The sequence below is a fragment of the Drosophila bipectinata genome, chromosome 3R (assembly GCF_030179905.1).
Source record: "Drosophila bipectinata strain 14024-0381.07 chromosome 3R, DbipHiC1v2, whole genome shotgun sequence".
NCBI lineage: Eukaryota > Metazoa > Arthropoda > Insecta > Diptera > Drosophilidae > Drosophila > Drosophila bipectinata.
Genome location: NC_091739.1, coordinates 23,216,850 through 23,243,026, shown reverse-complemented (window position 1 = coordinate 23,243,026; position 26,177 = coordinate 23,216,850). Strand labels below are relative to the sequence as shown.

The following is a 26,177-nucleotide window of genomic DNA, read 5'->3' as shown; positions in this document are numbered from 1 at the left end:
CATCTTACGCTCATTCTCGCATTAAATGTTTTCTGTTTCTCAGTCTCTAAACGGAGCGCGATGAAGAAGGTTGGCCTGCGCTTCGGTTGATCTTTGTATGTATGCGTGTCACACATTCACATACATGGGTGTATGTGTGCGTGCGATTTCGTTTCGAAGCCAGCGCACAAAATTTTGATTTTTCTTACTTTTAAGGCTTGCTACCCTAACAAAATTCGGGTATTCGTTATTTGATGAAATGACGAAAGAAATTATATTATTTTTTGTATTATATTTTTTTATTATTTCAGCATACATTTTTAATTTATTTAGGAATAAGATTAAGTGTTAGTAGTAAAATGTTTTCTGTATATATATTTTTACGAATCATTAAAAATCAATATACTGAGAAAGTGTCAGAGTATATTTCGGTCGGAGTCACTTAAAGCGCCGTTTGCTTTTAAGTTTTTGTTGTTCTGCAAGAGGCTTGTGCATGCCTACTCTAACGATGGAATGATTTTTAGGGGAGGGTGAAGACACGAAAACAGCTGATGGACTTGTTTACCTTTTTTGTTTACAATTTTTCAGGCACTTGTTATTATTTTGGGTTATTGTGAGATTTAATTAAATTATTGTCGTTAATTTAATAATTTCCTTATATATATTTCCTTATATATAATAACTTTAAAAAGTAATTTAATTCTTCACCCGTCTTCACCCTCCCCTAAAAATCATTCCATCGTTAGAGTAGGCATGCACAAGCCTCTTGCAGAACAACAAAAACTTAAAAGCAAACGGCGCTTTAAGTGACTCCGACCGAAATATACTCTGACACTTTCTCAGTATATTGATTTTTAATGATTCGTAAAAATATATATACAGAAAACATTTTACTACTAACACTTAATCTTATTCCTAAATAAATTAAAAATGTATGCTGAAATAATAAAAAAATATAATACAAAAAATAATATAATTTCTTTCGTCATTTCATCAAATAACGAATACCCGAATTTTGTTAGGGTAGCAAGCCTTAAAAGTAAGAAAAATCAAAATTTTGTGCGCTGGCTTCGAAACGAAATCGCACGCACACATACACCCATGTATGTGAATGTGTGACACGCATACATACAAAGATCAACCGAAGCGCAGGCCAACCTTCTTCATCGCGCTCCGTTTAGAGACTGAGAAACAGAAAACATTTATTGCGAGAATGAGCGTAAGATGAACGAACGATGAGCGTAAGAGAGCGTAAGAAATCCGCTCTGGGGCCTGTCGCAAGAAATTTTCGCGTCCATTTTCGTTGTATGAAATGGGTTGTCTATATGCTGTATGGTTAGTGGTTATACATAACTATTGCATGAAGAGCGAACAAACCATTCTGAAACAGATCCCAAAAATCAATATATCATTACAAACCATTTACGCCCTTCAACTTTTCTACACTAATTAGCACCTTGGCTTGGCTGGGGCCTTGATGGGGTTTCGGTTTTAAAAAAGCAAATAAGAACATCTGCCGAAAGGTTCTCCAAGCAAATAATCGAAAAAAATAAAACATGCAATTGTTTTAAAAATTATTTAATCGCTTTTATTGAACATTATCGAGTTAGATATATAAATTTTGAAGTTTATATTGTTCTCTTTGTTACGTGTCTCTTTCAAATTTGTTGTGGTTGCTCTTGTATCTTCTAGTTTATTGTATTTGTTTATGCATTTGTTTAAGTTTAATTAAAATAGTTGTTGCTCTTATATACGCCCGGATCTGAGGCTCATATATAGGTATATGTATATCTATTTCTATTTAGATTTTCTAGCTTTACCGTTTCTGTGTTAAATATATGTTCACTGTTTCCCACTTATTCCCCATCTGGCTGCAACTATCCCTTCGACGCTTTTAATTACAATTACACATTAGTACAATATTTATATATGCATAAAGTTTTTTTTAGATATTGGATGCATTCAAGTTCAGTATATCCCATTCATACGCTTACATCGACTAATTTCGTTTCGTTTCCATTTCTTTTTTGATTTCAACAAAACACTTTACACTTCATATCCAAAGTAAGAATCAAACAAACATCGAATTCGGCTAGCAATAGCAAAGAAATTAATTAACACAAATCAATTTTGGCGGAGAAAGATCTGGGAGTAGGATTATTATACTGGGGCTTTTGGGGGGGACGGGCTAGGGATTGGTACCTTGTGTGTGTTTGTGTTTATGTTGTTTGTTAAGCTTATAAGCGCAAAAGTGACTAAGAGGTGCACACAACAAAAATAATATTTATTTTGGTAATATTAGAGAATTACTAGAATTAACGCTGCTGGTTATTAATCATTACACAAGCTTGTTCAGCTTAATTATACTTATTATTTGCCTTTTCACTTTTTATTCGTTCTTTAAATATATATTTATAAACAAAATTTCAACTAAAAGCACACTAAAGCATTGTAAAAATTATTGTAAAAAGAAACCTACAACTATGCAAAAAATAAAGAACTTATTTGCATTGTTTTTTAAAAATTAAATCAATTTAAATTGTATTTTTTGTATAATTCTTAACCAACTTCCGTGCGTACAAAGATATAAAATCAGTTTTTAAATTTTAAAACGTTATTAAACTTGTTCCATATATATTTTTTTTAAAATTCTCCCCATTTTCTGTGTCTGTGTGTGTATACAATTTTACTAATTAATTTTTAAGTCGTTAATGTATAAAATTATGATATACGTATATGTAAAGATTTAATTTATGCATTATTGTGGAAAAATTAAAATTAAAATGACATTTTGCTGTTCTTGGTTTTTTAGTTATAGATTTAATTTTTTGCAGTTGCGATTTGTATTCGTCTCTGTACAAATAGTTTGCTTCTCTTTAGTTTAAAAATTATATTGAAGATTTTTAAAGATTTCGGTTTTCATCGCTGATTTTGTACAGTTCAATTGTTTTGACTAAACACACCCTATGGTTGGACTTTGACTCTCGGGAATCTCTCAAAGCAGTGACCCTTGTAGCCCCCCAGAGATTCCCATTCCATCGATCAACGGGTAATTAGAAATGCCACCAATAATCTCGGGGCATCGCTAGTTAGTGCTGATCTCCCAGGACAATCGCAGCAAACCATCTGACAGATAGACTGGATAGGTTGGTTTAAGGCGAGTTTAGTGTTGGCTTTTTATTTTTTGCACCTGCTGCGAAACGATTTTATTCAGTTCTGTGCCAAATATGCATATAGGATTTGTTGGTCGTGTGAACATTTTTTTGTTGTTGTTTAATAATAGAATCAAAATTTATTGCAATATTTCCTTTTGGTTATAGATAAGTTTAGTTTTACTTAAATTTTTGTTTGATTTTTTTTTGTTAATTTTTTTGTTTTGTATATTTTGTTTAAGGGGGTTAACAACACAATTTATGTCTACATTTAAATTTATTTGCATAGATGTACTTGGTTTTGAATAAAAGTTTAAATTATGTACTACAAAATGAAGAAAGCAAAAATTAAAAGGTTTTTTGTTTTTGTTGTGTACGCATGTGTTTTTTTAATACAAACAAAGAAAAACTAAATAACGCTTAAAGCAATAAAAACCTAAAGACGAACCATATATATTTATTGTATTTTTTGCATTTTTTTTTTTTGTTAAATTTTCTCTTGTTATCCCTATATATATATATAGAATATGTGTTTTTTTTGTAATCTGGTTTTATGTTTTTTTTCTCTTTTATGTGCATATACCCAAAGAAAATATTGATACGCGTGTGTATGCGGCACACCATTTACATATCCTACCATATATATAGACGCAGATTTAGTTAATATTACTCATAATATATATATGCAATTCATCGAAAATCAAAAATCAAAATCAATTCAATTTTATGTTAGACGGGGACAGGGAGGGGCAAATATTAAACGAAGAAAAAAACGCCGCTTGCACTGCATTCGCCTGCTTTGATTCACTAATTAATCATAATTATATTTATATCTCTATGTATAGGGGGGGGTGGAGTGGTTGGCTCCAAGTTGCTTTACACTACACGCGCTTCTCTCTCTCCCTCTAAACGGTTTTCTCGCTCGCTCGAAACACTCGCCCATTATCTTTAAAGTGGTCGTGGCTCTAAGCAAATTGTTAAAGGAGCTCTACACAATTGCGTTATTCTTGGTTTCATTTCTTAATGTTTTTTTTTTACATTTTTTTTTTGTGGTGAGGGTTTTTGTTTTTTTACGCTTAATTTTGCAAATTTTTTTTGTTTTTTTTTCTTTCCTTTCTTTTAATACATATACATAATTAATTAATATATATTTGTTTTTTGTTTTTTTTTATACTTTCATTAGTAGCTGATAATTAAGAATTGAGAAAGAGTTGGTTTCTTGGTTTTGTATGTGAATTTGGGTTTGTTATAAATTTCTTATCAATTTCTTGGTTTTTTTAGCATTCATATTATTTTTGTATTTTGTATTGTTTTTTTGTTGTTTATTTAATACACTCCAACATATTACAAAAACAAATGACACACATCGTCTTACTTAAAAGTTGTTTGCGTTGTATGGTAAACTTGAAACAATGGTTGTTGTTGTTGTGTGCTTGTTGTCGTTGTAATTGTGGGGCGGTGTGTGTTGGGAGTGTTTTTCTTTTTTCAATATTAAATACAAACAATTTTGAATTGTATTTTGGAATAACAAAACATTTCAACGTTAGGCGATATAGGCGGCGGTGGATCTTTTTCAAAGAGTTCCTCCTCTTAGCCCAGCTCAGCAGACAATCGTGTGGTGGCGGCGGCATTGTAGTTGAAGTTCCTGCGCGGATGTTGTCTTCTCTGCACCTGTTGGTGTTGTTGTTGTTGTTGCTGATGCAATTGCTGTTGTTTTACTTGCTAACGCTGTTACGCGTCTGGTTCAAGATGATGTACAAAGGTGTTAACTGCCGAACTGCTGCCTCCTGTTGGCTCGCTGGACACGTTGATTGAGCATCGAAATTGTTGTTCCAGTTGTTGCTGTATTTGTTGCGGGGTTTTTGGTTATCGTTTCTCTGTACTATTGTTGCTTGCCTTTGCTGTTTACATTATAATTACATTACAATTACAGTTTATATCGATTTATAGGTATTACTCTCTGTGTTGTGTGTAAGTGTGGGCATGGATGTGTGTGGCTGGTGTATGGTCGTGTATGAGTGTGTTTGGTGTTTTTTTTTTATGCTCCTTGCTGCTCTTTCTGCTGTTGTTGTTGTTGTTGCTGATTTCTTGTTATAGCGTAGCATATTATATACTCTTATGATGTGTAGTTGTTGGTTATTATCATTCTACGGCTACTGTTACTGTTACTGTTACTGGCACAATATCAAAATTCAAATCTTTTGAATTTTCTCGCCAACGACAACCGGATTGTTGCGTCGGATCTCTTGTGCGCCATGCTCTCTATAATCGAATGTGCAGTTATGTTTATCAGAATAACGGTGCACGGCGCAGTAAAGACCGCCGCAGCGACACTGGAAACCTAAAATATTAAAATTAGTTGATTAGAAATCTTAAATTTTTGAATAAAAATATCAATCTGACTTACCGGTCAGGCCAACCTTCTTGCGGCATTCACCACATCGGTTCTTCTTCTTCTTGGCATCCTTATCGTCCTCCTTGTCCTTGTCGTCCTCCTCGTTGGCGGAGGCGGCTGCTTGTGTGGAAGTGTTTGGACCAGTCGCCGATGTGATGGCTTCGCTATTGACTTTGGCAGCAGCGGCGGCTTCGTCGGTTATTTTCTATAGAAATGGAAACAGATTTTAGTCCCAAACGTGCCACAAACATCACATGACTTTAAAAGCCATTTCCTATTCCCGTCTACGAGAGTGCACAACTGCGATCGAATTCTTCGAAAAAGAACTAAATATCTATCTACTATTGTTTTTATCTATTTTAGAAGCTTTAGTAGTCTCTACCATTTCGAACGCAACTGTACATTCTCGTCCTCCTCCTCGAACTGCATTTCAAAAGCCTTGAAGGTATTTTTCTTTTTAGTACATGTATTTCTTTCTATTTTTTCTAGTTTTATTAAAGAAAATGATTTAGACTGGGGCTGTTTGGCTGTTCTGTGTGATGCTGTATAGTATATTGTTGAGTTTGGTGTCTCATCTTTTGGTATTTTGGCGGTGGTTTCGCCTGGGCGCACCGCCAAAAATTCCCAGCCAATGGCGGAGAGAGAGCACGAGTGTGGATGGATCTCTGATTTGTGGCTCAGGGTTTGAGGCGGAGGTGCAAGGTGGGAAAAAGTGTACTGTAATTGTTTACCCTCTTCTTTGCTATTGACCCTTCAACAACTGCACCACCTTTGTTCGGCGGACTAGGAGATACCTCTCCTTCGTCACCACCATCAGCCGACACCTTCGGGGAAGATGGATCACGGGGTCGCTTCACGCTTTTCTCTAACTGCGGCTGATCCTTCTCGCCAGGATTCTCCGGCTGGTCGCCGCCATCAGCTTCTGGCTTTTCCATGGCTCTGCCGCTCATGGGGGACTAAAGGGGTTGTTGCTATCGAGCTAGTTGTGGCCTTCTTTCCCAACCCTGCCTTCTTGCGCGGCGCTACACCCGCGGCCTTAGGTCGCTCACCCAGCTGGATGGTGCTGGAAGCACTGCCTCCCGACTTTTTGGCCGACTTTGCCTTGAACTTGACACTCTTGATCGGTCCGCCGCTCTTGGAGGTATTCTCCGCTACTACCGATTTGGGTTGGCTCAACCTGTTGGCCTTCCGGCGAAGGGCATCCGCCAGAGCAGATTTACCCGTAACCTTGGCTGGCTTTCCCACAACGTTGAGACGCAGGATGCGAGGAGCTTTCAAAGGATCTTCAATGCCCCCGATAGAGACTGGCTTTGGGTTCTCCTGCGAGATGCTTGCCAGGTCGTTGGCAATAGCCGCCAATGGTCCACCACCTTCTCGGCGCGTCCGGCTCCGCTTTAGCTTCTTGGTGCGCTTCTTCAACTGTAGTTCGCCGATCCGAGCTGATTTCTTAGTGCTTGTTGTGGATGGATATGTGTGCACGTTCACCGAGAACTTGACCCGTCTCTTCACGCTACTGGAGTCAGTAGCCTTGCCACCGCCCACTTTGCGGGTGGACAGCGAGCTCTTCTTAATGGCTGGGGGATAGGCTAGGCCTGTTTCTGTTGTGGAAACGGACCCGGATCCTGCGATGGGTATCGCTTCGTGCACAGCTGAAACTGCTGTCGCGGCACCAGGCACCTTGGCAGTAAGTCCAGAAGCGGCTGCGGTGGCGGTGGCTGTGGCCTTGCGAAGTGGGCGTGGCAGTGGGACAGGTGGGAGGTGGACGGCGGGGGCTTCTGCTTGAGCTGCAACATGGCATCGAAGTGGAGGAGAGAGGTGTAGGTGGGAAAGGAGGTTAGTGCGCCTGGCCGACGCCGGTATACCCAGTATGAGCAATCAGTACCCTTTACAGCTGCTGTCCCAGGGACCAGACCGAGCCCCAGCTGACCTGTGACCGGTCCGCTCAAGGTCGTCAATGCGCCTGCGACCGATCGCTTGGCCGATCCGCCCGAGACCGCAGTTCGTTTCCGTTTAGGACGGACCGCTACTACGGGCACGGCGGCTTCGTTGGCCTGGATTTCATTTCGGATTTTAGAGGCGATAGCTGAGACACGGCCCGTTTTTTTCTGCGATGTGGCACTATAGATAACCATCTCGGCGGACTTGGGATTTGAAATTTCGAATATTTTTAACCGGAAATTTTGGATCCTAGCCGAAATGTTTGCCAAACTAATGCCGAATGAAAATGTTCAGGGGTCTGACACTAAAATGAAACGGTAATATGATGGTTTATGGGATACAGGGCTGGCTTAGAAAAAGGCTTTCCAAGAAAATATTGTCAACAGATCTGAGAAAAATAAAATGAATTAAAAACCTGCTCTAAGATATCCCTGTATCCCTCATCACAATCGCACTTCAGTGTCAAATAAGGGGACTTTGTGTTTCGGAGGACCAAGGGACTTAACAAATGCACTTTACCTTATTTATGGATGATACAGTCTAACCAATTATTGGGACATCAGGTTCAACATCGACACACTATATATACACAGAGGTCAAGTTATATACGCAGGTCAACTTGTTCGACTCCCCTTACTTGTTCACACAGACAACCAATTGTTTCAACAATTTCACTTAAGATTACACAGAATTTATGTCCGAAAAACAAAAGAAACTGTCACTGACTGACTGACAAAAGAAAGCATACTAAAGCTAAAGTTAGCACTAAATGCTAAGCCTATGTAGTTTTTCGAATCAGTCGAGGGAGGCATCGATAACTCCACACCAACCCACATACCTCTTTGACATCGTTGTGTGGCTGTTGTAAGCTGGTGACTGTGGGCTGTGCGGTGTTGGTGATTGCAATGGCCGGACTGAATGTAGGGCTAGGTTGTGGGCTTGGAACTGAGACAGGTGTGCTGCTCACAGGTGGCTGTTGCTTTTTCCTAAGCGAGTCCTGCAATAACAAACATTAAGAATATTTTAGAGTATTACTTAAGAAGGAAGAATTCCACATCACTAACCTTATAGCATACGGAGCAGAGACCATCTGTGGCTGGGTTACCATAGAAGCCGCAACCGGAGCGGCACATGGGTTGCATTGGATTGGATTCACGTTCCATGGCTGAAGCGCCTGTGTTGTTGTTGTTGGTGCGGTTTCTTTTGTTTGATTTTCCGATTCGCGATTTGCTTATCCGCTTTTACTTTCGCCCAGCGAAGTTTCTTCGTCTGCTTCCTGCAGTGACTCCTTTCCTTCCTGCTATTTTCAGTCGTGGAAGCGTGCAATCGGCAACGTGCAACGCGCAACTTGCAACCAGCAACCAGAAACTATCAACTGTTGATCCGCCGTTGTTTTAACTGTTGTTTAATCAGTTCGTCCAATTATTAAGCTATGCTTGTGTTTGTTTCGCTTCGTGACTGCAGCAAATTATTGACGGTGCACGCTGCTAATAGAGATCAAATAAGAGAGGGGGGGTGGCAAGTTAGTAATGTATCAAAAATGTAGTCAAGGTATCAATATTTATTTTCTATTTGATAATCAAAGCAAACTAGTTATAAGAAGCTTAAATTTATTGAATTCTAACACTCACTTATGAGAAAATTAATTTTATTACTAATTTTGTTGCAAAACAATTAATTAAAAAAAAGCCTACATAAAGATTTACAAAAATATGGTTGGTGTACGACGCAGAAAAAAATATGTTGCAACAACAAAAGGCAACATGACAAGTAAAACTATGTTGTGTTTTTTTCTCCTCTTACTCTCTTCAAGGCTGTCAAGCATATCACTAACAAACACAAACACAGATGCAGATACATTCGCGAGAGCAAGATATAGAGAGAGCAAGTCAGGCCTAAACCAGTTTTCCCATCAAGCTGAATCCGAGAGTGAGTAGTGGCTGTAGTACGAGGTAGTAACCCGAAACGAGTTTGGTTTTATGTTTAATGAATTTAAAGCAGTCACACCTAACGGTTTCCAATAATAATCTACAATATTCCCCGAATATCCAATTGTTTTTATGACAATCGATTAAATCCATGTTATCGAGATCAGTTGATTTACTTTCTCAACCAAATAACAGTTCGACGTGCTGAGCTGCACGTCCATCACAGGGAGAGAGAGAGAGTTATGGGGCGAAATTCGAGATAAGTTCATATGTACATTCATGTTATGTATCTATGTACATATATTCATTTTATTATCATTTCTGAAAAAAAAACGAACTCCCCCATATAAATCTAAAAAAAAATCAATTTTGCTTATTCAATTAGTGACTAGATTTCTCCCTGTGTAGAAGCAAAGCTAAAGCGTAATGGCAAAATGGTAAAAGCCAAAAGCACCAAGGTGGAGATTGAACCATCAGTTACATGGCCAGCCAAGGAGAAGGAGGAAAGGAAAAGGGCGAGAGAGAAAAGGAGAACAAACACAATAACATTTACTGTTATTTTCAATGCGACGCTGGAGCTTGGGGCTTGAGGCCATATCAAAATGGGCACACGCTTTATTGTGTATGTGTGTGTGTTTGTGCGTTGCTGTTCTGTAACGAAAATTTGACCTTAGTGGTGGAAAACTAAGCTGCGCTGTAGCTGTCTGGTAAGCCAGGCTGGTAGGAATTACACACTAAATGGCTAATGTTTCTAACAGGGGGGTTCCCTGCGTTGCACAACTGTAGCCTCCTACACCACCACAAAACTTTTACCCAATACCCAAGCAATGGGAAAAAAAGAAGCAGCACCAATGGCCTCAGCGACTTTTACATTTACAACGTAGCATGGGGAGTTTTTTCATCAGCAGCAGCAGAGAGCACGAGCACAACATGGCAGTGGTGAGTTTGCTTGACTAACAGGATGGTGGGGGAGAATGGGGGCTATAAGTTGACATATGGAGGCGAGGCTAGGCGTCGCTGTCGCGTCGCAGTTGCTGCATGTGTTTACATTGGCATTGCATTTACAAACGTACATACATTTTGGTTGGCATGTGTGTACATCAGTATGTATATGGCAATGTACACTTTATACGCCCTGATACGAGGAGCGGAGCAAGTAGCAATAAATAATTTTTTGCTTTTCATTTTTCTACGCAAATTGTTCGAGTTGTGGCTGGCGCATAAAATTTATTTTGATTTATTGAGCTACTCTATACACACAACAAAGAAACCCGAGTGCAATGTACATACAAATCGTGTTTGTACGAATGTTTGGTGGATTTCCTGCTGTTGTCATTTAATTGCGAAGCCAAAACAGCTGTCTGTCACTCTGGCATCCCGATCCCCCAACCATCCACCATCCTCTCTCAACTCTGGCCCATACACACCACCACACACATAGGAGGTGGGCTAATCAAAATGTCAACAACAAAAGGAAAAAAATTCCCCACACAACAATTGGCAGCCAAGCCAAGGAGCAAGTGAGAAGCTCTCTATTTGGCTCTCTCTATGTAGAGAGTGGTATGTATGTTCTGATGTATATATGTACATCTCATATACATACGTACGTCAACAAGCACGCGCGGCTGCTGTGGCAGAATTGTTTTTTTTTTTATTATTTTCTACGAAATAAACAAGAATAAAAGCTGTGCATATGTATAGGAGTTTATTTATTTTGTTTTGTGCTCGCCTCTTCTGCCGCTCCCGTCTAACCCCCCATCCGCCCATCCGCCATCCGACGACCTCTGCTATTTTTAAGCGATTTCGTTTTGTTATCTGACGAGCGAGCGAGCTAGCAAGCTATCGAGCGAGCGTGTGTTTTCCTACGCTAAAGTGTTGGCCATTAAAGCAAATAGGAAATCATATGATTCTTTCGGGCCAACTTTATGACGACATCAGTCAGAGCGTGACGTCATGGTTTCAGTCAGTCAGCTTTCTCGACACTTCTGTGACCAGAGCATCGAAGAATGCCTAGTTTTAAGGCAAAATTGCGCACTTGTATGAGTTGCATAAGCGAATAATACAAAAAAATACAAAATAAAAAAAAAAAATGCAGTGCTAAGTGCGAAACAATTAGCAACAAAGAAAAAAAATTGGCGCGTGGTTGCCACCATTGCAAAAGGCATTATTATGCAAGTCTAGGGCGATAACAGAGGCAGAATTGAGGGGTTAAACGGCTTTAATGAAAATTCTCGAGTATTATGCATATTCATTGAGTAACCAAGTGACAACAATACACTATAGAAAAATAAAAATAGATCTTAGAAGTAAGGTATCTAGAAGTCGACTATCCTACACCCCACCCTACCTCTGATATCGAAATTGATAAAAATGAACAAACAACAGTAAACAAATTACACACGCACACACACACACACAGGTTAATGTGCTGTTGACCTGCATTCGGGCACAGTGAAGTTTACAAGAGAGGACGGCAGGCCCGAAGCGGAGATGACGATGATGGGCAGCATAAAAGGTAGGGAAGGTAAGAAACGAGAACTCTGGCGGCTGACTCACATTTGCATATTAATGAGCCAAGTGAGTGGAGCCAGCCCAACAACAACAACAACACCATATGCTGATGAAATGCAACAAAGAGACAAACATCAGCCAGCCAGCCCCGTCTCGGCGCGCATTGAATTATTAAACTTTATTAAAATGTGCGCGAAAGGATAGTAGAGAGAGAGGGCAACAAAGCAAGAACAAGCCAAGATGGCTGCTCAAACCAGAGCCGGGCTTGAAGCTTGGGCATGACGTCGTCTTCTGAAGAATGCGCAAAGCTTCCGGTGGTCTGTGCATTTTAAAGGAAACTTTACTCCAAGATACTATTATGTTCCTTTAAAAATCTTTCTGAAAATCAATCAATCTTGTAGATACACAACCATTTACACAAAAAGATAGAGCGTGCCAATGGAATTGGTTTAAAATTAGAGCTGAAGGCGAAAAAAAATCAACCTAACGGCACACTACTATGGCGAGAAGAAGAAGATGGAAGTCGTTGCCGCCCATCATTAATCAAAATAAATTACAAACTATGGACGGGCGAGAAATCATATGACGACTACATTTGAGCGCAGAGCTCTCAGTCCATTCTGAGGAGTGTTATTTTCTTAATAATAAATGATCTCGAGAGCCAACCAGACGGCTTTAGCCTCATGTTTCCGGCGATTTTGTTGCAAAAAATTAATAAAAAAACACGAAAAACAACGCCCCTCGACAAAAAAAGAAACAAAATAAGGCTGATCCCAGACATTGGGGCTGGGCCAGAGCCTAGGATTAAAGTACATACATGGATACAAACATATACAAACAACCAAAACCGCAACCTGAAAAAAATCGAGTAAAGAACAGGGGAAACACCTGTTCAAAATTACACACAGCACCGGGCGAGTGCGATAGGTCAAAAAACTCGGGATACACATGGCGGAGATCTGGATGTGAGTACGAGTTCACAACAGGAACAGGAGGGTTGAAAACCATCTATTGATTTTGGAAGAGGGTTAAAAATAAGTAAGTCTGTTCCTTGTAAGGATGTCTGACTGTAAACCGATCGCATGGCTGGCCTGTCCTGCCTGGCAGGATACGAGCCATCAACCGAAACGGCAGCACTGCCCTGCGGACTTGAACTGATTTCACCTTGAACCCTGGGCTCTTGTTCCCATCGAGACAAAGGCCAGAAAAGAGCTGGAGCTGAAGATGAACTGAGCAAAAGAGAGCCACAGAAGTCAACAACAAATACACACACGAAATGAAACCAAAACGAAACTCGGCAAATGGCAGAAATAAACAGAGATTGTCACATTCAAGTGTAGACTTGCAGCGACAATCGTTATCGAACTGACTGGCAGTATCGCAGTATTTACCTATCGAGTCAGTTTCGGTCTTTCTCCTCCATCATCTCACTTTCGATCTCCAATTCCATTCCAATGCCTTTGTCCGGATGGCCCACAAAAGTCAATAAATGAAAAGGAGTTGAAGACAAAGAAGCGACAAAGTCATTAGTCTCGAAGGAACAAAAGTCATAGCTTCAACATGCTTCTACATGTATGTTCATGTGGTTTTTAGTGACGTTTTGGGATTTATGTTTAAATAGCAAGTACGTGAGGTAATTTTTAGTATTTGCTGAGCATTTTTTATTAAAAAAAAAAAAAATAAAAAAAACATAAACCTTGAAGTATTATTTGTTTTTTATATTAAAAAACTTGTTCATTTAATTTAATCTCAAAACCTTGACTGGAAAATATTTATACTTTATGACCCTAAACTATAGACATTAATGAGATATATTATTCCCAGACCTATAAATTAATTAATATGAGAACCTCTAGTAAGCAAAAATTGCATTCCACCAGAAAAAACTCGTTTTTCTTTCAAGAACCGTACTAGTGGTCATACATACTATATTTAAAAAAGAATTCATTTATAAGAATTTACGAGCGCCAATAATTCACTTGAGCTGTACGTACCCATACAGCAGACCACTTTTTATGAATTATGCGCCAGTAAGTGTGCAGCAACAGCAGCCAAAGGCCATAAAAATAAAAATAAAAGGAGCAGGCGTTGGCCCGAAAGGAGAAAGACCCGAAGGGGAGGGTGGGGAGCAAGGAAGAATGAAGAAGAAAGAAAGACTGGCAGGCAGGCAGGAGAGCATGGGGGGCCAAGTGTGCAAAACTCCACTCTTCGAATAGCGAAAGTCACCACAACTTTTGCTCTCTTTCCTCTTCCTTTCCGATGCTCCTTTATGTCTTCCACTGCGTCTCCCACTTCCTTCTTTTTTTTTTTACACTGCCTGCTACAGGTAAAAAAAAATACAAATAAAACAAATAGGTGTGCAAGGTGTGCAGTTACAATGGCAGTCAGTCGTATATATGTACAGTATATACACTTCCTGAGGGGTAGGACCCCTCTCACCTAATCCCTGAATTGTTATAAAGTAGTTTTTTTGTTATTGTTGGTCTTCTCTCAGTTCACACTCATACGCACGCACTTGAAGATTAATGAAAATCGCATGGGAAAATGAAATATGAAACTCTCCAGATGAGCAAGTTCGTCTCCACATGAGTAGCTATGGCTCGCTCTCGCTCTCTCTCTTGGTGGGATATTCCATACAGTGGGGATACATTAAGAGAAATTTCGGGTAGTTTTTTATTTAATAATCCTAAAAGATCCTCCTATGGGGGGCGCCAGACTCACTGCAGGGGGTCCCTCATAAAATGAAAGAGACTGGGAAATATAAGATGGAAATTAAGGAGGCGGGGAGTATATATTATTTGAATAATATCAGAAGAACCCTCATATAAAGACTTAAAACCAAGGATATACCCAACAATATATTTAAATAAACATAATTTCCAAATAAATCCCTTGAATGTTAGCCATTGTTCTACTAATTACTGTTATAGTGTGAAAATGCGGGCCAAAATCACTACCATACCACAGGAAAATGGGTGCGGATGTGTTGTGCAAGCGCAGCAGTGAGAATAAATGACGAAACAAATGAGCGAATTAGTAAACACAAAACCTGAACTCCAAGTGTGTTGTTCACTGTACCTCGAAGTCGCGGCTTTATGGGCTAATCAAATCACTGAAGCAGACACACCACGGCACTCGGGCACTTGGAGCCTCTGCCTCTGGCTCTGTCTCAGTCTCTGCCTCGTTGTGTGAAGTTCGTACAACAATCTTTTTGCCGAAAAGAAACCAGTTTTTATAGAATTCACAAAAAAAAAAAAAGTAAGTGCACAAAGGAGCAAAACAAACAAAAATACGCCAAGAGATATGCGAGACAAAAAGAAGTGCCTCTGAAGAGAGATCTCGGATTGTGGCTTGAAGTGTAGAATTCAAACCGAAGGCCGTTCAAAGACACTGCTTTTCAGGTCTTGACTGTAGAGGACTGTGGTCATTTGAATGACTGCCAGACTGACATGACAGACAGAGACAGACTGACGGAAAATGCGAAAACAAAAGCACAACAATGACAGATGCGGAAGCCTTCAGATGGCGATGGATCTACATACAGTGAAGCTTCTGTTAGGTTAGTCATCATATCACATCATATAGCCATATTAATTGTAGAGAGTTTTCACTGTTTTAACTGCCATTTTGTGCTATTGAACTTTGCCGTTGGCGCTTGAACTTTGCCAGTTGGGGGGAAACCGAGACTGAGAGAATATTTCTCGACGAGATGTAGCTTCTGAGTCAGAGTCAAGTCGAAGATGATGACTTTGTTTTGGGCGGTGGCATCGTATCGTTGATTTTATTGATTTATGCATTACAACAATATTCGGTCGGTGGTGCTTTCCTTTCTTGGCTGCATCTCTTCTCCTGTTGGCTTTCTTCTGCCAGGAAAGGCAATGAACTGAACCGTCCACTGAAGACGAGAAGACAAAGAAGTCAATCCTCGCGAACAGGGCGAGGCAGCCACAGCCACAGCAGCAGCCGCCAAAGGAAACACAAAAGAAAAGGCTGGGCCAGGCAAAAGTTTCGCTTTTCATTTTGTCTGGCTAACGGTGCTGAGGGGGGCGGGCAAGTTAACGGCACGGCACGGTCGCCATGGTTGCCAGATGTGGTGAATATGCGCGCCACAGGCAAAGACGCCTTCTACCAGTGCTAAGGCTTAGATGGGAAATAATAAATAAAATAAAGCAAGTTCTTAAGCTTATAAATATATTTATATATTTAAAAAAAAAATTTATTCATAAGCCTGATATTAAGAACAAGTTTCAATTTTTTTTTATTAAAAACTGCTTTAAACTCTTCGATTCAAAAGCTTTTCTTTTTCGAGGCACAACTTTAATACGTGGGTGGTTGGGGTAATCCCAAGCCCAATCGAGCGCCTAAATCGATTCCCACAACAACAAAAACAAGAAACCTGTACAGAAAATTGGAGAAAATTGAAAATAAAAACTACAAGCCAGGAGGAACAGATAACAAATGTTGGGAAATGTTTGTTGGGAAAAGCAGAGGAATGCGAGGAAAGGTTAGTAGTAGTCGTCGCAATGGGAAAATCGATGTTGGAAAGAAAATTTGTGGCTCGACCACAAGGTGAGCCAGTTGGTGGCTTTTATTTTTTTTGTCTTTTCTTTCTTTGTGGTTCGATTATATGTCTGTTTTTTTTATTTTTTTTGTATTTATTTTCTTGTTTATTCGTTTTTGTGGTTTCCTCATAACACCACAACGACTGGCAGTCGAGCCAGGAAATTAAAATGATATTAAATTTTAAGCATTTTTTGCAATAAAATATAATCAAGGATTTACCCCTAAACTAAAATAAATTAAAGGAAAAATAATTATTATTTTGACCCAAATATAAAGTCATTTTATTTATTAGGCTTTTTTCGTTTGTTTTTCTGCCAAAAAAAAATAAACAAAAAAATGCTGATCACGGGAAAGAATTTGTATATATAGGGTGTAGGGTACTATTTTGTTATGTATACAAGATTTCTTCAGAATTAGATAAAGATATGCATCGGCAATTGAAGTGATTGATGAGTCCTGTTAGTGATCCATTAATTTCCATATTCACTTTCTTGGATCTACGCCCGCATTCTATCAAGATAATTGTCTGGTTTTTTCCGAAATTCGATAAAGGTTCAATTGATATACAATGTGCATATTTAATCCCAAACATTTTCAATGATATCGACGAGGTACAGTCTCTCCCCCAGTACACATTGTATGAATGGAGCTCACACGAGCGACAACAAAAAAAATTGCATAACTTAAAAAGAGACAAGAGACAAGAGAGAAAACGACACAACAGACAAAAAAAAAAAGAAGATCAAGTATAGAGGATTAGGAGTACTATAAATAGCCCTCTTCTGCTCCACACAAGAAATGTGTTCGAAAAACGGCAACAAAAGATAATGAAAAAGGCCCGAAAAACGAACAAAACCCGAAAGCTTCGATCTTTTTGGGCGATCGCAGGGCGGGGGGTGGGTGGTGGGCATATGCCATATGGTGGGTGGGCATCCATTTACACGCGACCTATAAACAAAACCCGAAACAAAATTGAAAATGAGGCCGCGGCCGTTCACGCGTCCAACGTCAGACGGCGGCAGTGACGGCGACGTCTCGCTTATCAGCTTCAGTTGTTTATATATGTATATATAAAAAAAAAAAAAAAAAAAAAAAAAAAACAGAATAGAGGGGGAAATAAAAAGCAGACGTAAAGAGAAATAAAAGGCGTAAGAAAAACCTATCAAGTACAGCAGAGGTCAATAAAATATTTCTTTACTTTTAAATATTTTTTATTTTAAAAAAATTATGAAAGAAAATTTAAATATTTTTATAAAAAGAAAATTATAATTTAATTAAATATAAAATTTATAGCTCTATAATACTGAACCCTACTGTACTCAGCTAGTCTGATGTTCAAAACAATTTGTTTATTTTTATGTTTATTAACTTATTCCGTTTCCCTAAGTCATCAAAACAAAAAAAAAAAACTTGTCTAAACGTGTTTATGCGTGTTTTAGCTAAAAGTTTAAGATTTTTATAATTTTAGAAATTAGCAACGACGACACTTGCCAAGAATTTTTAGCCAACTTTGGATTAGTCATGCCTCGAAATCGGGAAAGTTCTCCAACATTTCCCTCGTAATCACTTTTCATTCGAATGCATATAGTATCCGTAGTCACTGTTCATGAATCACTTGCGTGATAAAACCCTCCAAGCAATGAACTCTCTGCTGGGCCAAATATCAACTGCCAATTTCAGCGTTTTTCAGCCCAAAATGTACTCAAGTGTTTCCTACTATGTATTTGGCTCTTTTGAGTCATTCCGAGTCATTCGAAAACATGTTTGTTTGCCTGGACAATCAAAAATAATTAGCGCTCTTACGGCCTTATCTCCGCCAATTCGAATCTAAAATGGCGAAATTCGGGCAGAAATTTCAAGAAAGTTGACAAAAAAAAAAAACGACTACACGGGGTATTCATTCTCAGAAGCATAAGTGATGATTGTGAGTGGCGACGTGTGGAAACGTACTATGTGCATGTCACAAAACGTGCCAAGCAGAGCGGACTTTGATAATGTTGGCGGTGGGGAAGGAAAATAATAATACAAAAAATAAGAAAAAACTCCCGATTAGCCCCCCAATAAAAAACAACACGTGTGGGATGCAAAAATCAGCAATTGTTACAAGGTGAGCTGGAGTGTTGTTTTTGATGACTCACCAAGAAAATGCAAAAAAAAAGGAAACAACAAAAACAACAATTTTTAGATAAAAGAAGACATATCAGCTGAGCCGCCCTCATATGCGATTAGACAGGGTTGTCACCCTACCTGCGCGCCCCTATGCAGCTGCCGATAAGAATCACTGTCCGTTGATAATCCGAATACTCTCTAGTATACGGGTGTACTACGATACGATGAGTGAGTCATTCGAACTATGAGCAAGCAAAAAATCCAGTCACGCACTGCAGGCAAAAGCAAAAGTCGTAGAGTGCAGATAAAGAAACGAATTCAGTCAGCGCGATAATGCGGAAAATGTTATTTAAATTATGCGATAGCAGGGTATCTTTTGGGTTGGGGTGTGCTATCAGCTATTTTCACTTATCAGCAGCGAACGTCCTTCGCTGTGGCTGGATTTGGCAAAAACCTTTCAGACAACTGAACATAACGGAAAGTTATTGATATTTTTAGATCTTGAAGGGTATTGGGAGTTCTGTACGTGTTTCAGGTTTCTTCTAACTCATATTTATTTGTTTTTCCTTTATTTTTCATACTTTGCGCGACATGGCAACGCTCGCGAGCAAACACCACACACGCACATGTGACGTAGGCATGCTGTGTGTATTGGTGCCGTGGTGGAGAGCGACAGTGGGGAGTTGCAATGTGGTGAAAAGGCAACGTAGGCGAAGGGGAAAATGAAATAATTTATTTTTTTCCTCAATTTTTTTTTTCATAATTCACTTACTTTTCCGTTTTTCTCATGAAAATTTTATGAGTTTGAAACAAAAACTCAGAGTTTGGAATCACAGTTGTTGAAATATGTCGATGGCTTCCGCAGAAACCAATTGCTAGTAATTATTTTAACTTTAGAGAATTGCACAGGGAGGGGGCAAATAATATATCACAAAATGGTGCACGACGCAGTTGTTTTTCCAAGGCTTTATTTTTTTTATGCGATTATTCGGTTTGTGGATTGGACCAGGACCTGGCGTTTTCCTTCACACACGACGCGCAGTGCAGTGGCTGCGTCCTGCGATTTCCCAGCTTCGAAACGCTGGCAAATTTCCTTTTATTTTATTATTATTAATCGCGGCACACACACCGACGAACAATATAACGAGCGGGCGGGCGAGAGAGAAGGAGGGGAGCGCGTGTCGATTAATTTATTTTTTTATTTAGCAAGTCGCTGACGGAATAAACGTGGATCTGATCCTCCAAACGCGAAGTGAAGTCTCCAAGCACAGAAAATTAAGTGAGACTACCAATTCCCAATCGAGTGTTTCCAACCGAGAGTTTTCAAACCAGCAGACGACTTCCCAAGCACACAATTACACGAAGCAGAGGCAGAAATTTTCGTGGCGTTGTTCGTTTGCACCCGTGGTGAGTTCGGATAACCAGCTCTGTTAGCTGAGTGGTGAAATCTGCTAAGAGTTTTTGGCTGAGACGGGGGGTGGGGGACGAGGGTTCAAAAAGAAATCGCCAACGAACAGAGAGAGAGAAAGAGAGAAAATGGAATCAAAAGTAGGAAATAAATTAAGCGAGAGACAGCAGATTGTCGAAATATCCACCAAAATGTTAAGTAACAGCCGAGAATACAGAGACGGTGCAAAGTGCACACAATAAGAGGGTTGGGGAATAAGACCAATGCAGCGCCCAATACGGGGGGTCCGTACGGAATTTCCTGCCAAAAACGCCAATGTTTGTGCTTACAACACGATTTTCAGCGGCCCTCGAGCTCTATTTTATGGTTTACTCGTCCGATTTTAAATTAGGCGACGACACACATTTAAACGAAAAATGGCGTCGGAGCGTCGAAAGAGACGGAGAATAACAGCGTCAGAGAGCGCTGCGCTGCGTCATCACTGCTAACTGCGCATTTAAAAAAAAGTCGCTATTATATATTCATTTATATACTATCTATTGTATGCTGATATCGAAATCGCTGGTATGTTGGTAATTTTCATATACCCATATGGTAATTTCTTTGTGTTCCATAATTCCAATAATTACATTTAACAGTAACATCTTGTGAAATTGTCGTGGTGAGTTTCTCTCAAATTAACAGACTTGCACCCTACCTTAGGGTGTTTAGGTTTCTTCTGGTCTCTAAAAATGTATATATTAAAAAAAAAAAATTTATATTTAGTCTGTAAATTTCGGATTATTTATTTATATTATTATTTCAGTTTATTTTAAACATTTAACAATATACTTCAAATCAAAACAATAAGATAATTTTTCCATGCATGTAAGCAATAATTCTTATTATTCGATCAAGGAAATCCTATTTACTTACATATGTATGTAGCTCTTGACACCCCCTACTGCCCATGATAAAAAAAACAAAAAATATTAAGAAATTTAAGTCTTCCATAAAAGAACCACAATGTTAACGAACTTTATAAACTTAAGTTTATAAAGTAATTGCTAATCAATTACGAAACTAGCCAAAAGTGAAACACTTATCAATAATATCGTTACTTGTACTTTCATGCAGACGAACCACAAAATCGGATTCATTGTGCTCGTCGCCATGCTGGGACTGGCCATTGCCCAGGAGCAGCGTAATTAGTGATCAAACTATATAATCGCCAGACCGATTTGGCCGTGGCATTCTCGGTTGCTCAAGGAAATGAAGCCGGCGCTGAGAACCAAGCTCACCCTGGTTATTTGCAACTTTATGGATCGCATTTCCCCCAAAATCCCTCTGGATGAATGGATCAACGTTAACTTTTCCATACATGTACGCAATATTTCATATTATTCGATCAAGGCAAACCTATTTCGCTCTTGACACCCCCTACTGCCCATGATAAAATAAAACATATAATATTTAGAAATTTAAGTCTTCCATAAAAGAACCTCAATGTTAACGAACTTTATAAACTTAAGGCAAGGTTACAGCAACCACAAAAGCCCCGAAATGTACGAGACGTCAAAAGGCAAACGATATGTAGTATTAAGTCGCAGAACGATAAAAATAAAATATCAGGCATGCCACGGGCTGCCAGCAGTTTTTTTTTTATAGAAAACGAAAATTATTTCCTGTTTTCAGCAATAACAACTGAGGTGAGAATGTGTACATTGTACATCGCCCTGCAAGATAACATAGTGCGTTTGTTTGAAGCGGGGGTGTTACAGTTCAGAGGCGTAGAAAAAATAAAAAAAAATAAAAAAAAATGTTTACTAAATGAAATAGAAAAGTAATTAGTTACGCAGAAGAAAATTTTTAAAACCCCTTATTCATTTTTTATTATTATTTTTCATCTTAAACCCCCTGCGAACGCCTCTGCTATTCTTAACAGAGGGTGGTGAATTTTGATTAGACGAGAGTTATCAGAAGATACGGATTTGCATTTGTTTACCGTTTACCCCGAGACCCCTTTCTAAAAGAAAACGACGCAAAAGAGAGAGGGTGCAAAAACCGAAGGCAGTCTCAACAATGCGTAAAAAGTAATTGATAACAAGGTGCGCCTTACAAAAATATTACAACGGCGTAGATCATGGCGTCTGTCTCTTATTAAGATTTGTAGACTCACCTTGTTATCAAAACGCTAATCTATGTTAGAATTACTTTTATTTTTAATGTATTGGTAAGTTAAAAATATTTTTTTGAAATAAAAAAAGTTGCAATATAATAACTTGACATCTAAAAGCAAGTCATGCTTTTGATGACTGTTTATAATTGAGAACTGGCTGGCAATTGGAGCCACAAATAGAGGGTGAATGCATTGCATATGTTTATAATGGGTGTAGTTTGTTTTTATATGAGACATACGAAAATAAAACCTCATATATGAGTAAGATTCGGCATGGGGCAGATCGTTTCTAAATTGCTGAAAGAGGAGGGAGCCCCTATCTTCGTGTGTTTTATTTAATTTGTTTATTCCATTTCGTTTTGGTGCATTCAACCTGTGGAGACAGAGACAGGTGCACTAACGACGGCGGCCGTTTACCGTTTCTCGGGATCAACAGCTGTGCGATGGAGAGAGGAGACTTGGAGAGGACTTGGAGACAACGCAATTTGTTGAACTTTAATGCGTAGCAAAGCAAATCGAAACTGCAGTAAACAATGAAATCGTTGCTAACAGCACTTCCACACTCCCCATTCCGCTTCTCCACGCTTTTGTTATTGTTGGCCTGGCTTACAGGGCCGTAGCTAGAGCCTCGGGGGCCCTGGGGCAACAAGTAAATTTGGGGCCCCCTATACGGAAGTCTTTTGCCCCGGCGGGGCCCCTTCCCTTCGGGGGCCCTGGGGCACCGCCCCACCTGCCCCATGCTAGCTACGGCCCTGCTGGCTTATAAGGGGATGTTGTTGCTGCGTAGCTTTTATTTTTTATATGGATAAGCCAATGGCGCATGCAACAAATTGCGTTCTGGCAACATGACAAGCAAAAGTTGAAATAAAAGTATAAGTTAAATACTATCTATAAGATACAGGAATCAAAAAATAAGGAAACAAGCTATGGGCAAGATCCAAACAATATACTCAAAAGAATCGCCACTAGATGACGCAGCTTGTTTTCCAGCTGAATTCCAATTGCAATTGTTCAAATTACCCCACTTGAGTGTCGAGTAGAGAACCAGAATGCGTTGCATGGAAATGTATCTACAAAGACTAGGGAGACGGAGTAAGGAGCCACCACCACCACCAGTAACATCAGCACCAACCCTACGAAATAGCCAAAGTTGTCGTCACCCATGGAGTGATTAACAAAAGCGGTTGATTGAACTTTGTTTGGCCTCCACTCATCCTACTCTGGATGTTTGTATTTGTGCCAAGTTCGTAGGTGTTGGTATATATGTATGGATTTGTACTTGAACTGCCCCAGATTGCCGTGCGGAGCTCATAATTTCGGGTGCTAATGACCAGACGACTGACTTTGAACACTGCATATATACAACACCGGCGATTGTTTTCTAAAATTGATTTATTTTTGAATATTTGCATTGTTGGGGGAATCCAGATGGGAAGTCCATCGTTGCCCTTGGGGTTACAACTGCAATTTAATATCAAAACTCTTAAAGATTTCATTTTTCTGAACCATTTAGGACGAGGAACCTCCTCTTATTTCTTCAAAAAACACTTCAAGAGTTCAAATTTCCAATCAATCCTTTTTTAAGAGATGCTTCCACTGACGCAGGCCGAAAGATGAATAGCTGCCATTGGTGGGCGTCTTGGTTAACGCCCGGAAAATGGTCCCCAGAGAGAAGTGTCATTAGACTTGTGTTTCGATTTGTATATTGCTCTGGTCGCTTATTATTTTAGATACATAGCTACAATTCGGGTTGTACATCTATATATTATTATACATGCATATAAAAAACACGATATGTTGACGACATACATAAAGGCAGAGATTCTTCAACAGTAAAAAAACATGTGAGATTGGACGGAATACGACTTAAAACTAAATTACGCAGAATCGTGTATAAAATTTGTAGTAAGGCACTAAAGTGGTGGATGGAATGTTTATGTGAGAAGCATCGGGTTCAAGTTGTGCTGCTTTCGGACGGTATTGATTGTGCAATTTCGTTGTGAGCTCTCTTTTGTTCGGAAAATACTTCTTTCTTCAGCCCACTGGCATCGTGGAGACGGTGCTGTGAGGAGTGGTGGGTCGCGATCCAGCCAGCGAGTTGGCGGTGGAGGCGTGCAGCGAGGCCATTGTACCCATCTGTAAAAGGTTAACAACAAATATATTTAACAAATTTATGACTTTATATTCAAAAAAGAATAGCCTACGCGTAAATGAGCCAGATCCTCCAGTTTGGTGAGATCCACCAGCTCCAGGAACAGCGAATAGACAACGGCCCAGCCGTATATGGATACCAAACAGAAAATGCTCCACAGCAGCACCATAATAACATTGTAGGCAAAGTACAGATCATTGACAATGGCGAAAAAGATCAGAGCCAAAGCCCGCCAAACTGTGAAAATGGCAAAAGTCCACAGCCAGGGCATCACTTTACGCTCATATTCCTAGATTAAGGGAAGATTAAATATTTGTTAGTCTATGTATTGGAACAATAGAAATCGCTGCCAATGGAATGGTTTATTTTGTGCTAATTTCGTGGCTATGACAGTGCAGGATGTATTGGTTACCCGTCTGCTCAATAAGCGTTTCTGTGCTCCCAGCTTTTCTTGCTTTGTGGGCGATGAGAAATGTAAATGAATTGCATGCATAGGCAGTTCTTTCTGAACCCAAACTTACCTTGCGCAAGGCCACGCAGAGGAGGACACTGGTCACAAAGTTAACAAGCGCCATGATCAGCGAAAACAGAGCAAAGACAATCAGCATGTTGCGAACTATGGAAGAAGCATAAAATAAGACTTAGCTTATAGGGTTTTCAAGAAATCCTTACCATGCTTGTTGCCCACATAAACAAACTCGTAGGATATTATGTAGTATCCGTAATGTGTGGATCCTGGCGCCGCCATTGCATAGCAATAAAGGTCAAAGATGCTAGTGGCGATAGTGAACAACGAAAGAAACTGGAAATAAACAGAAATTCAGAAAGAAGTAAGTAAAAGGACCTTATCCTTTCAAGGACCTTAGAAACCTACAATGGCAAACAGGCCAATGAGCATGGCACCCTTCTGGATATCAATGTACTGATTGTTTTTTAGCAGCGGTCGCTGGTACCAAGGAATCCTTACCGACCTCGTCGATCGGGACATCTTCGAGTGCAAATTTGTCGACGATCTAAAAGAATATTAAAATCATAACTGAAAAACTCCATAAAATCGGACTAGGCGTACATACCTTCCCGTCGCATGGGAGTATACCGACGGATTGGAGCGATATGTGGAGGGCGTTTTCCTGCCGTAATTCATCTTGAAGCCTTGCAAGTGACGTCACGAACGGAAAATGTTTAGCTCCTTGCAGAATCTTCAAAGCACTACAACAGTTTGGATGCTTATTGTTAATGGTAACGCGTTAATTTTTCAATTCATTGTATGGTGAGCCAGGGCGTGTTTGCTTAATTTCTTATTTTGGGTGTGTCAAGCTAGGCTTGAAAGTACCACAAACTTTAATGGCCAATACGACTGTTTAAAATCGGTTAGAATTAATTTGTGAAAACTCGAGGCTGATATAGCACTCCTGAAGTGTAGATATAACCACTCAAAAAGGCTCTTTACATTTATTTACCTTTAAAAAACGAAAAATTAATTCCTTCGCAACGCATCAAAAACAAACCCGAGCTTCAATGTGACCAGATGGAATTCCTTAACAATAGTGCAACAAGTTCTATCGATATATGTTTGGCGCTGGGCATCACTTTTCAATTGGATTTTGGCTTGCGCGGGAATTTTAAATATTATTGGATTTGTCAAAATTTATTTATATATATTGTATATTTATTACTAGCTACTGGTTCTACTTGGTTCTAACCCATCTAAATAATAATATCATTGTAATAAAAAATGTATCTAAAATGTATGAGGTATAAATTTTACCGGAAGATTAAATTTTGTTCTCAGAAAAATATATAGTATATAAAAAAAAAACCTAAAAATCGTTTACCTAAAGTCGCTAACAACATCAACAAATATTCAAAAAATCTTAATTTCGA

At 39.3% G+C, this 26,177-nt stretch overlaps 3 protein-coding genes and 1 long non-coding RNA gene across 10 annotated transcripts; 1 reads left to right on the top strand and 3 right to left on the bottom strand.

Moving 5' to 3' along the window:
* Nucleotides 1-1,544: 1,544 nt before the first annotated feature.
* On the bottom strand, nt 1,545-19,919 carry drn (doctor no). Of its 3 annotated transcripts, none has more exons than XM_070281322.1 (5): nt 19,348-19,919; nt 8,529-8,951; nt 8,303-8,461; nt 5,539-5,731; nt 1,545-5,472 (listed from the first exon to the last, which is right to left on the bottom strand). In XM_070281322.1, exons 2-5 carry the CDS (start codon nt 8,625-8,627, stop codon nt 5,324-5,326), a joined length of 600 nt encoding a protein of 199 aa, XP_070137423.1. In that variant the 5' UTR covers nt 8,628-8,951; nt 19,348-19,919; the 3' UTR covers nt 1,545-5,323. The 3 variants fall into 3 exon arrangements, with proteins under 3 accessions (XP_070137423.1, XP_017089377.1, XP_070137424.1); XM_017233888.3 differs by having other exon boundaries at nt 8,529-8,948; XM_070281323.1 differs by lacking the exons at nt 8,303-8,461; nt 8,529-8,951; nt 19,348-19,919 and adding an exon at nt 6,258-6,476.
* LOC108120283 (uncharacterized) lies at nt 6,258-8,296 on the bottom strand. 2 transcript variants are annotated; one of them, XM_017233884.3, is made up of 3 exons: nt 7,984-8,203; nt 7,409-7,768; nt 6,258-7,310 (listed from the first exon to the last, which is right to left on the bottom strand). In XM_017233884.3, the coding sequence occupies exons 2-3, from the start codon at nt 7,656-7,658 to the stop codon at nt 6,442-6,444; spliced, it is 1,119 nt and encodes a 372-aa protein (XP_017089373.2). In that variant the 5' UTR covers nt 7,659-7,768; nt 7,984-8,203; the 3' UTR covers nt 6,258-6,441. The 2 variants fall into 2 exon arrangements, 1 of the variants encoding a protein (XP_017089373.2); XR_001773066.3 differs by lacking the exon at nt 7,409-7,768 and having other exon boundaries at nt 7,171-7,310; nt 7,984-8,296.
* Nucleotides 10,098-25,508, top strand: LOC108120287 (uncharacterized). 3 transcript variants are annotated; one of them, XR_001773068.3, is made up of 3 exons: nt 20,196-20,547; nt 21,100-21,671; nt 21,908-25,508. It is a non-coding gene; the product is annotated as an uncharacterized lncRNA (long non-coding RNA). The 3 variants fall into 3 exon arrangements; XR_011443167.1 differs by lacking the exon at nt 20,196-20,547 and adding an exon at nt 10,098-10,331 and having other exon boundaries at nt 21,100-25,508; XR_011443166.1 differs by having other exon boundaries at nt 21,100-25,508.
* On the bottom strand, nt 23,828-25,865 carry pasi2 (Protein). 2 transcript variants are annotated; one of them, XM_070281321.1, is made up of 7 exons: nt 25,754-25,865; nt 25,367-25,502; nt 25,168-25,306; nt 24,966-25,095; nt 24,815-24,909; nt 24,346-24,582; nt 23,828-24,277 (listed from the first exon to the last, which is right to left on the bottom strand). In XM_070281321.1, the coding sequence occupies exons 2-7, from the start codon at nt 25,435-25,437 to the stop codon at nt 24,176-24,178; spliced, it is 774 nt and encodes a 257-aa protein (XP_070137422.1). In that variant the 5' UTR covers nt 25,438-25,502; nt 25,754-25,865; the 3' UTR covers nt 23,828-24,175. The 2 variants fall into 2 exon arrangements, with proteins under 2 accessions (XP_070137422.1, XP_043067884.1); XM_043211949.1 differs by lacking the exon at nt 25,754-25,865 and having other exon boundaries at nt 25,367-25,519.
* Nucleotides 25,866-26,177: the final 312 nt, after the last annotated feature.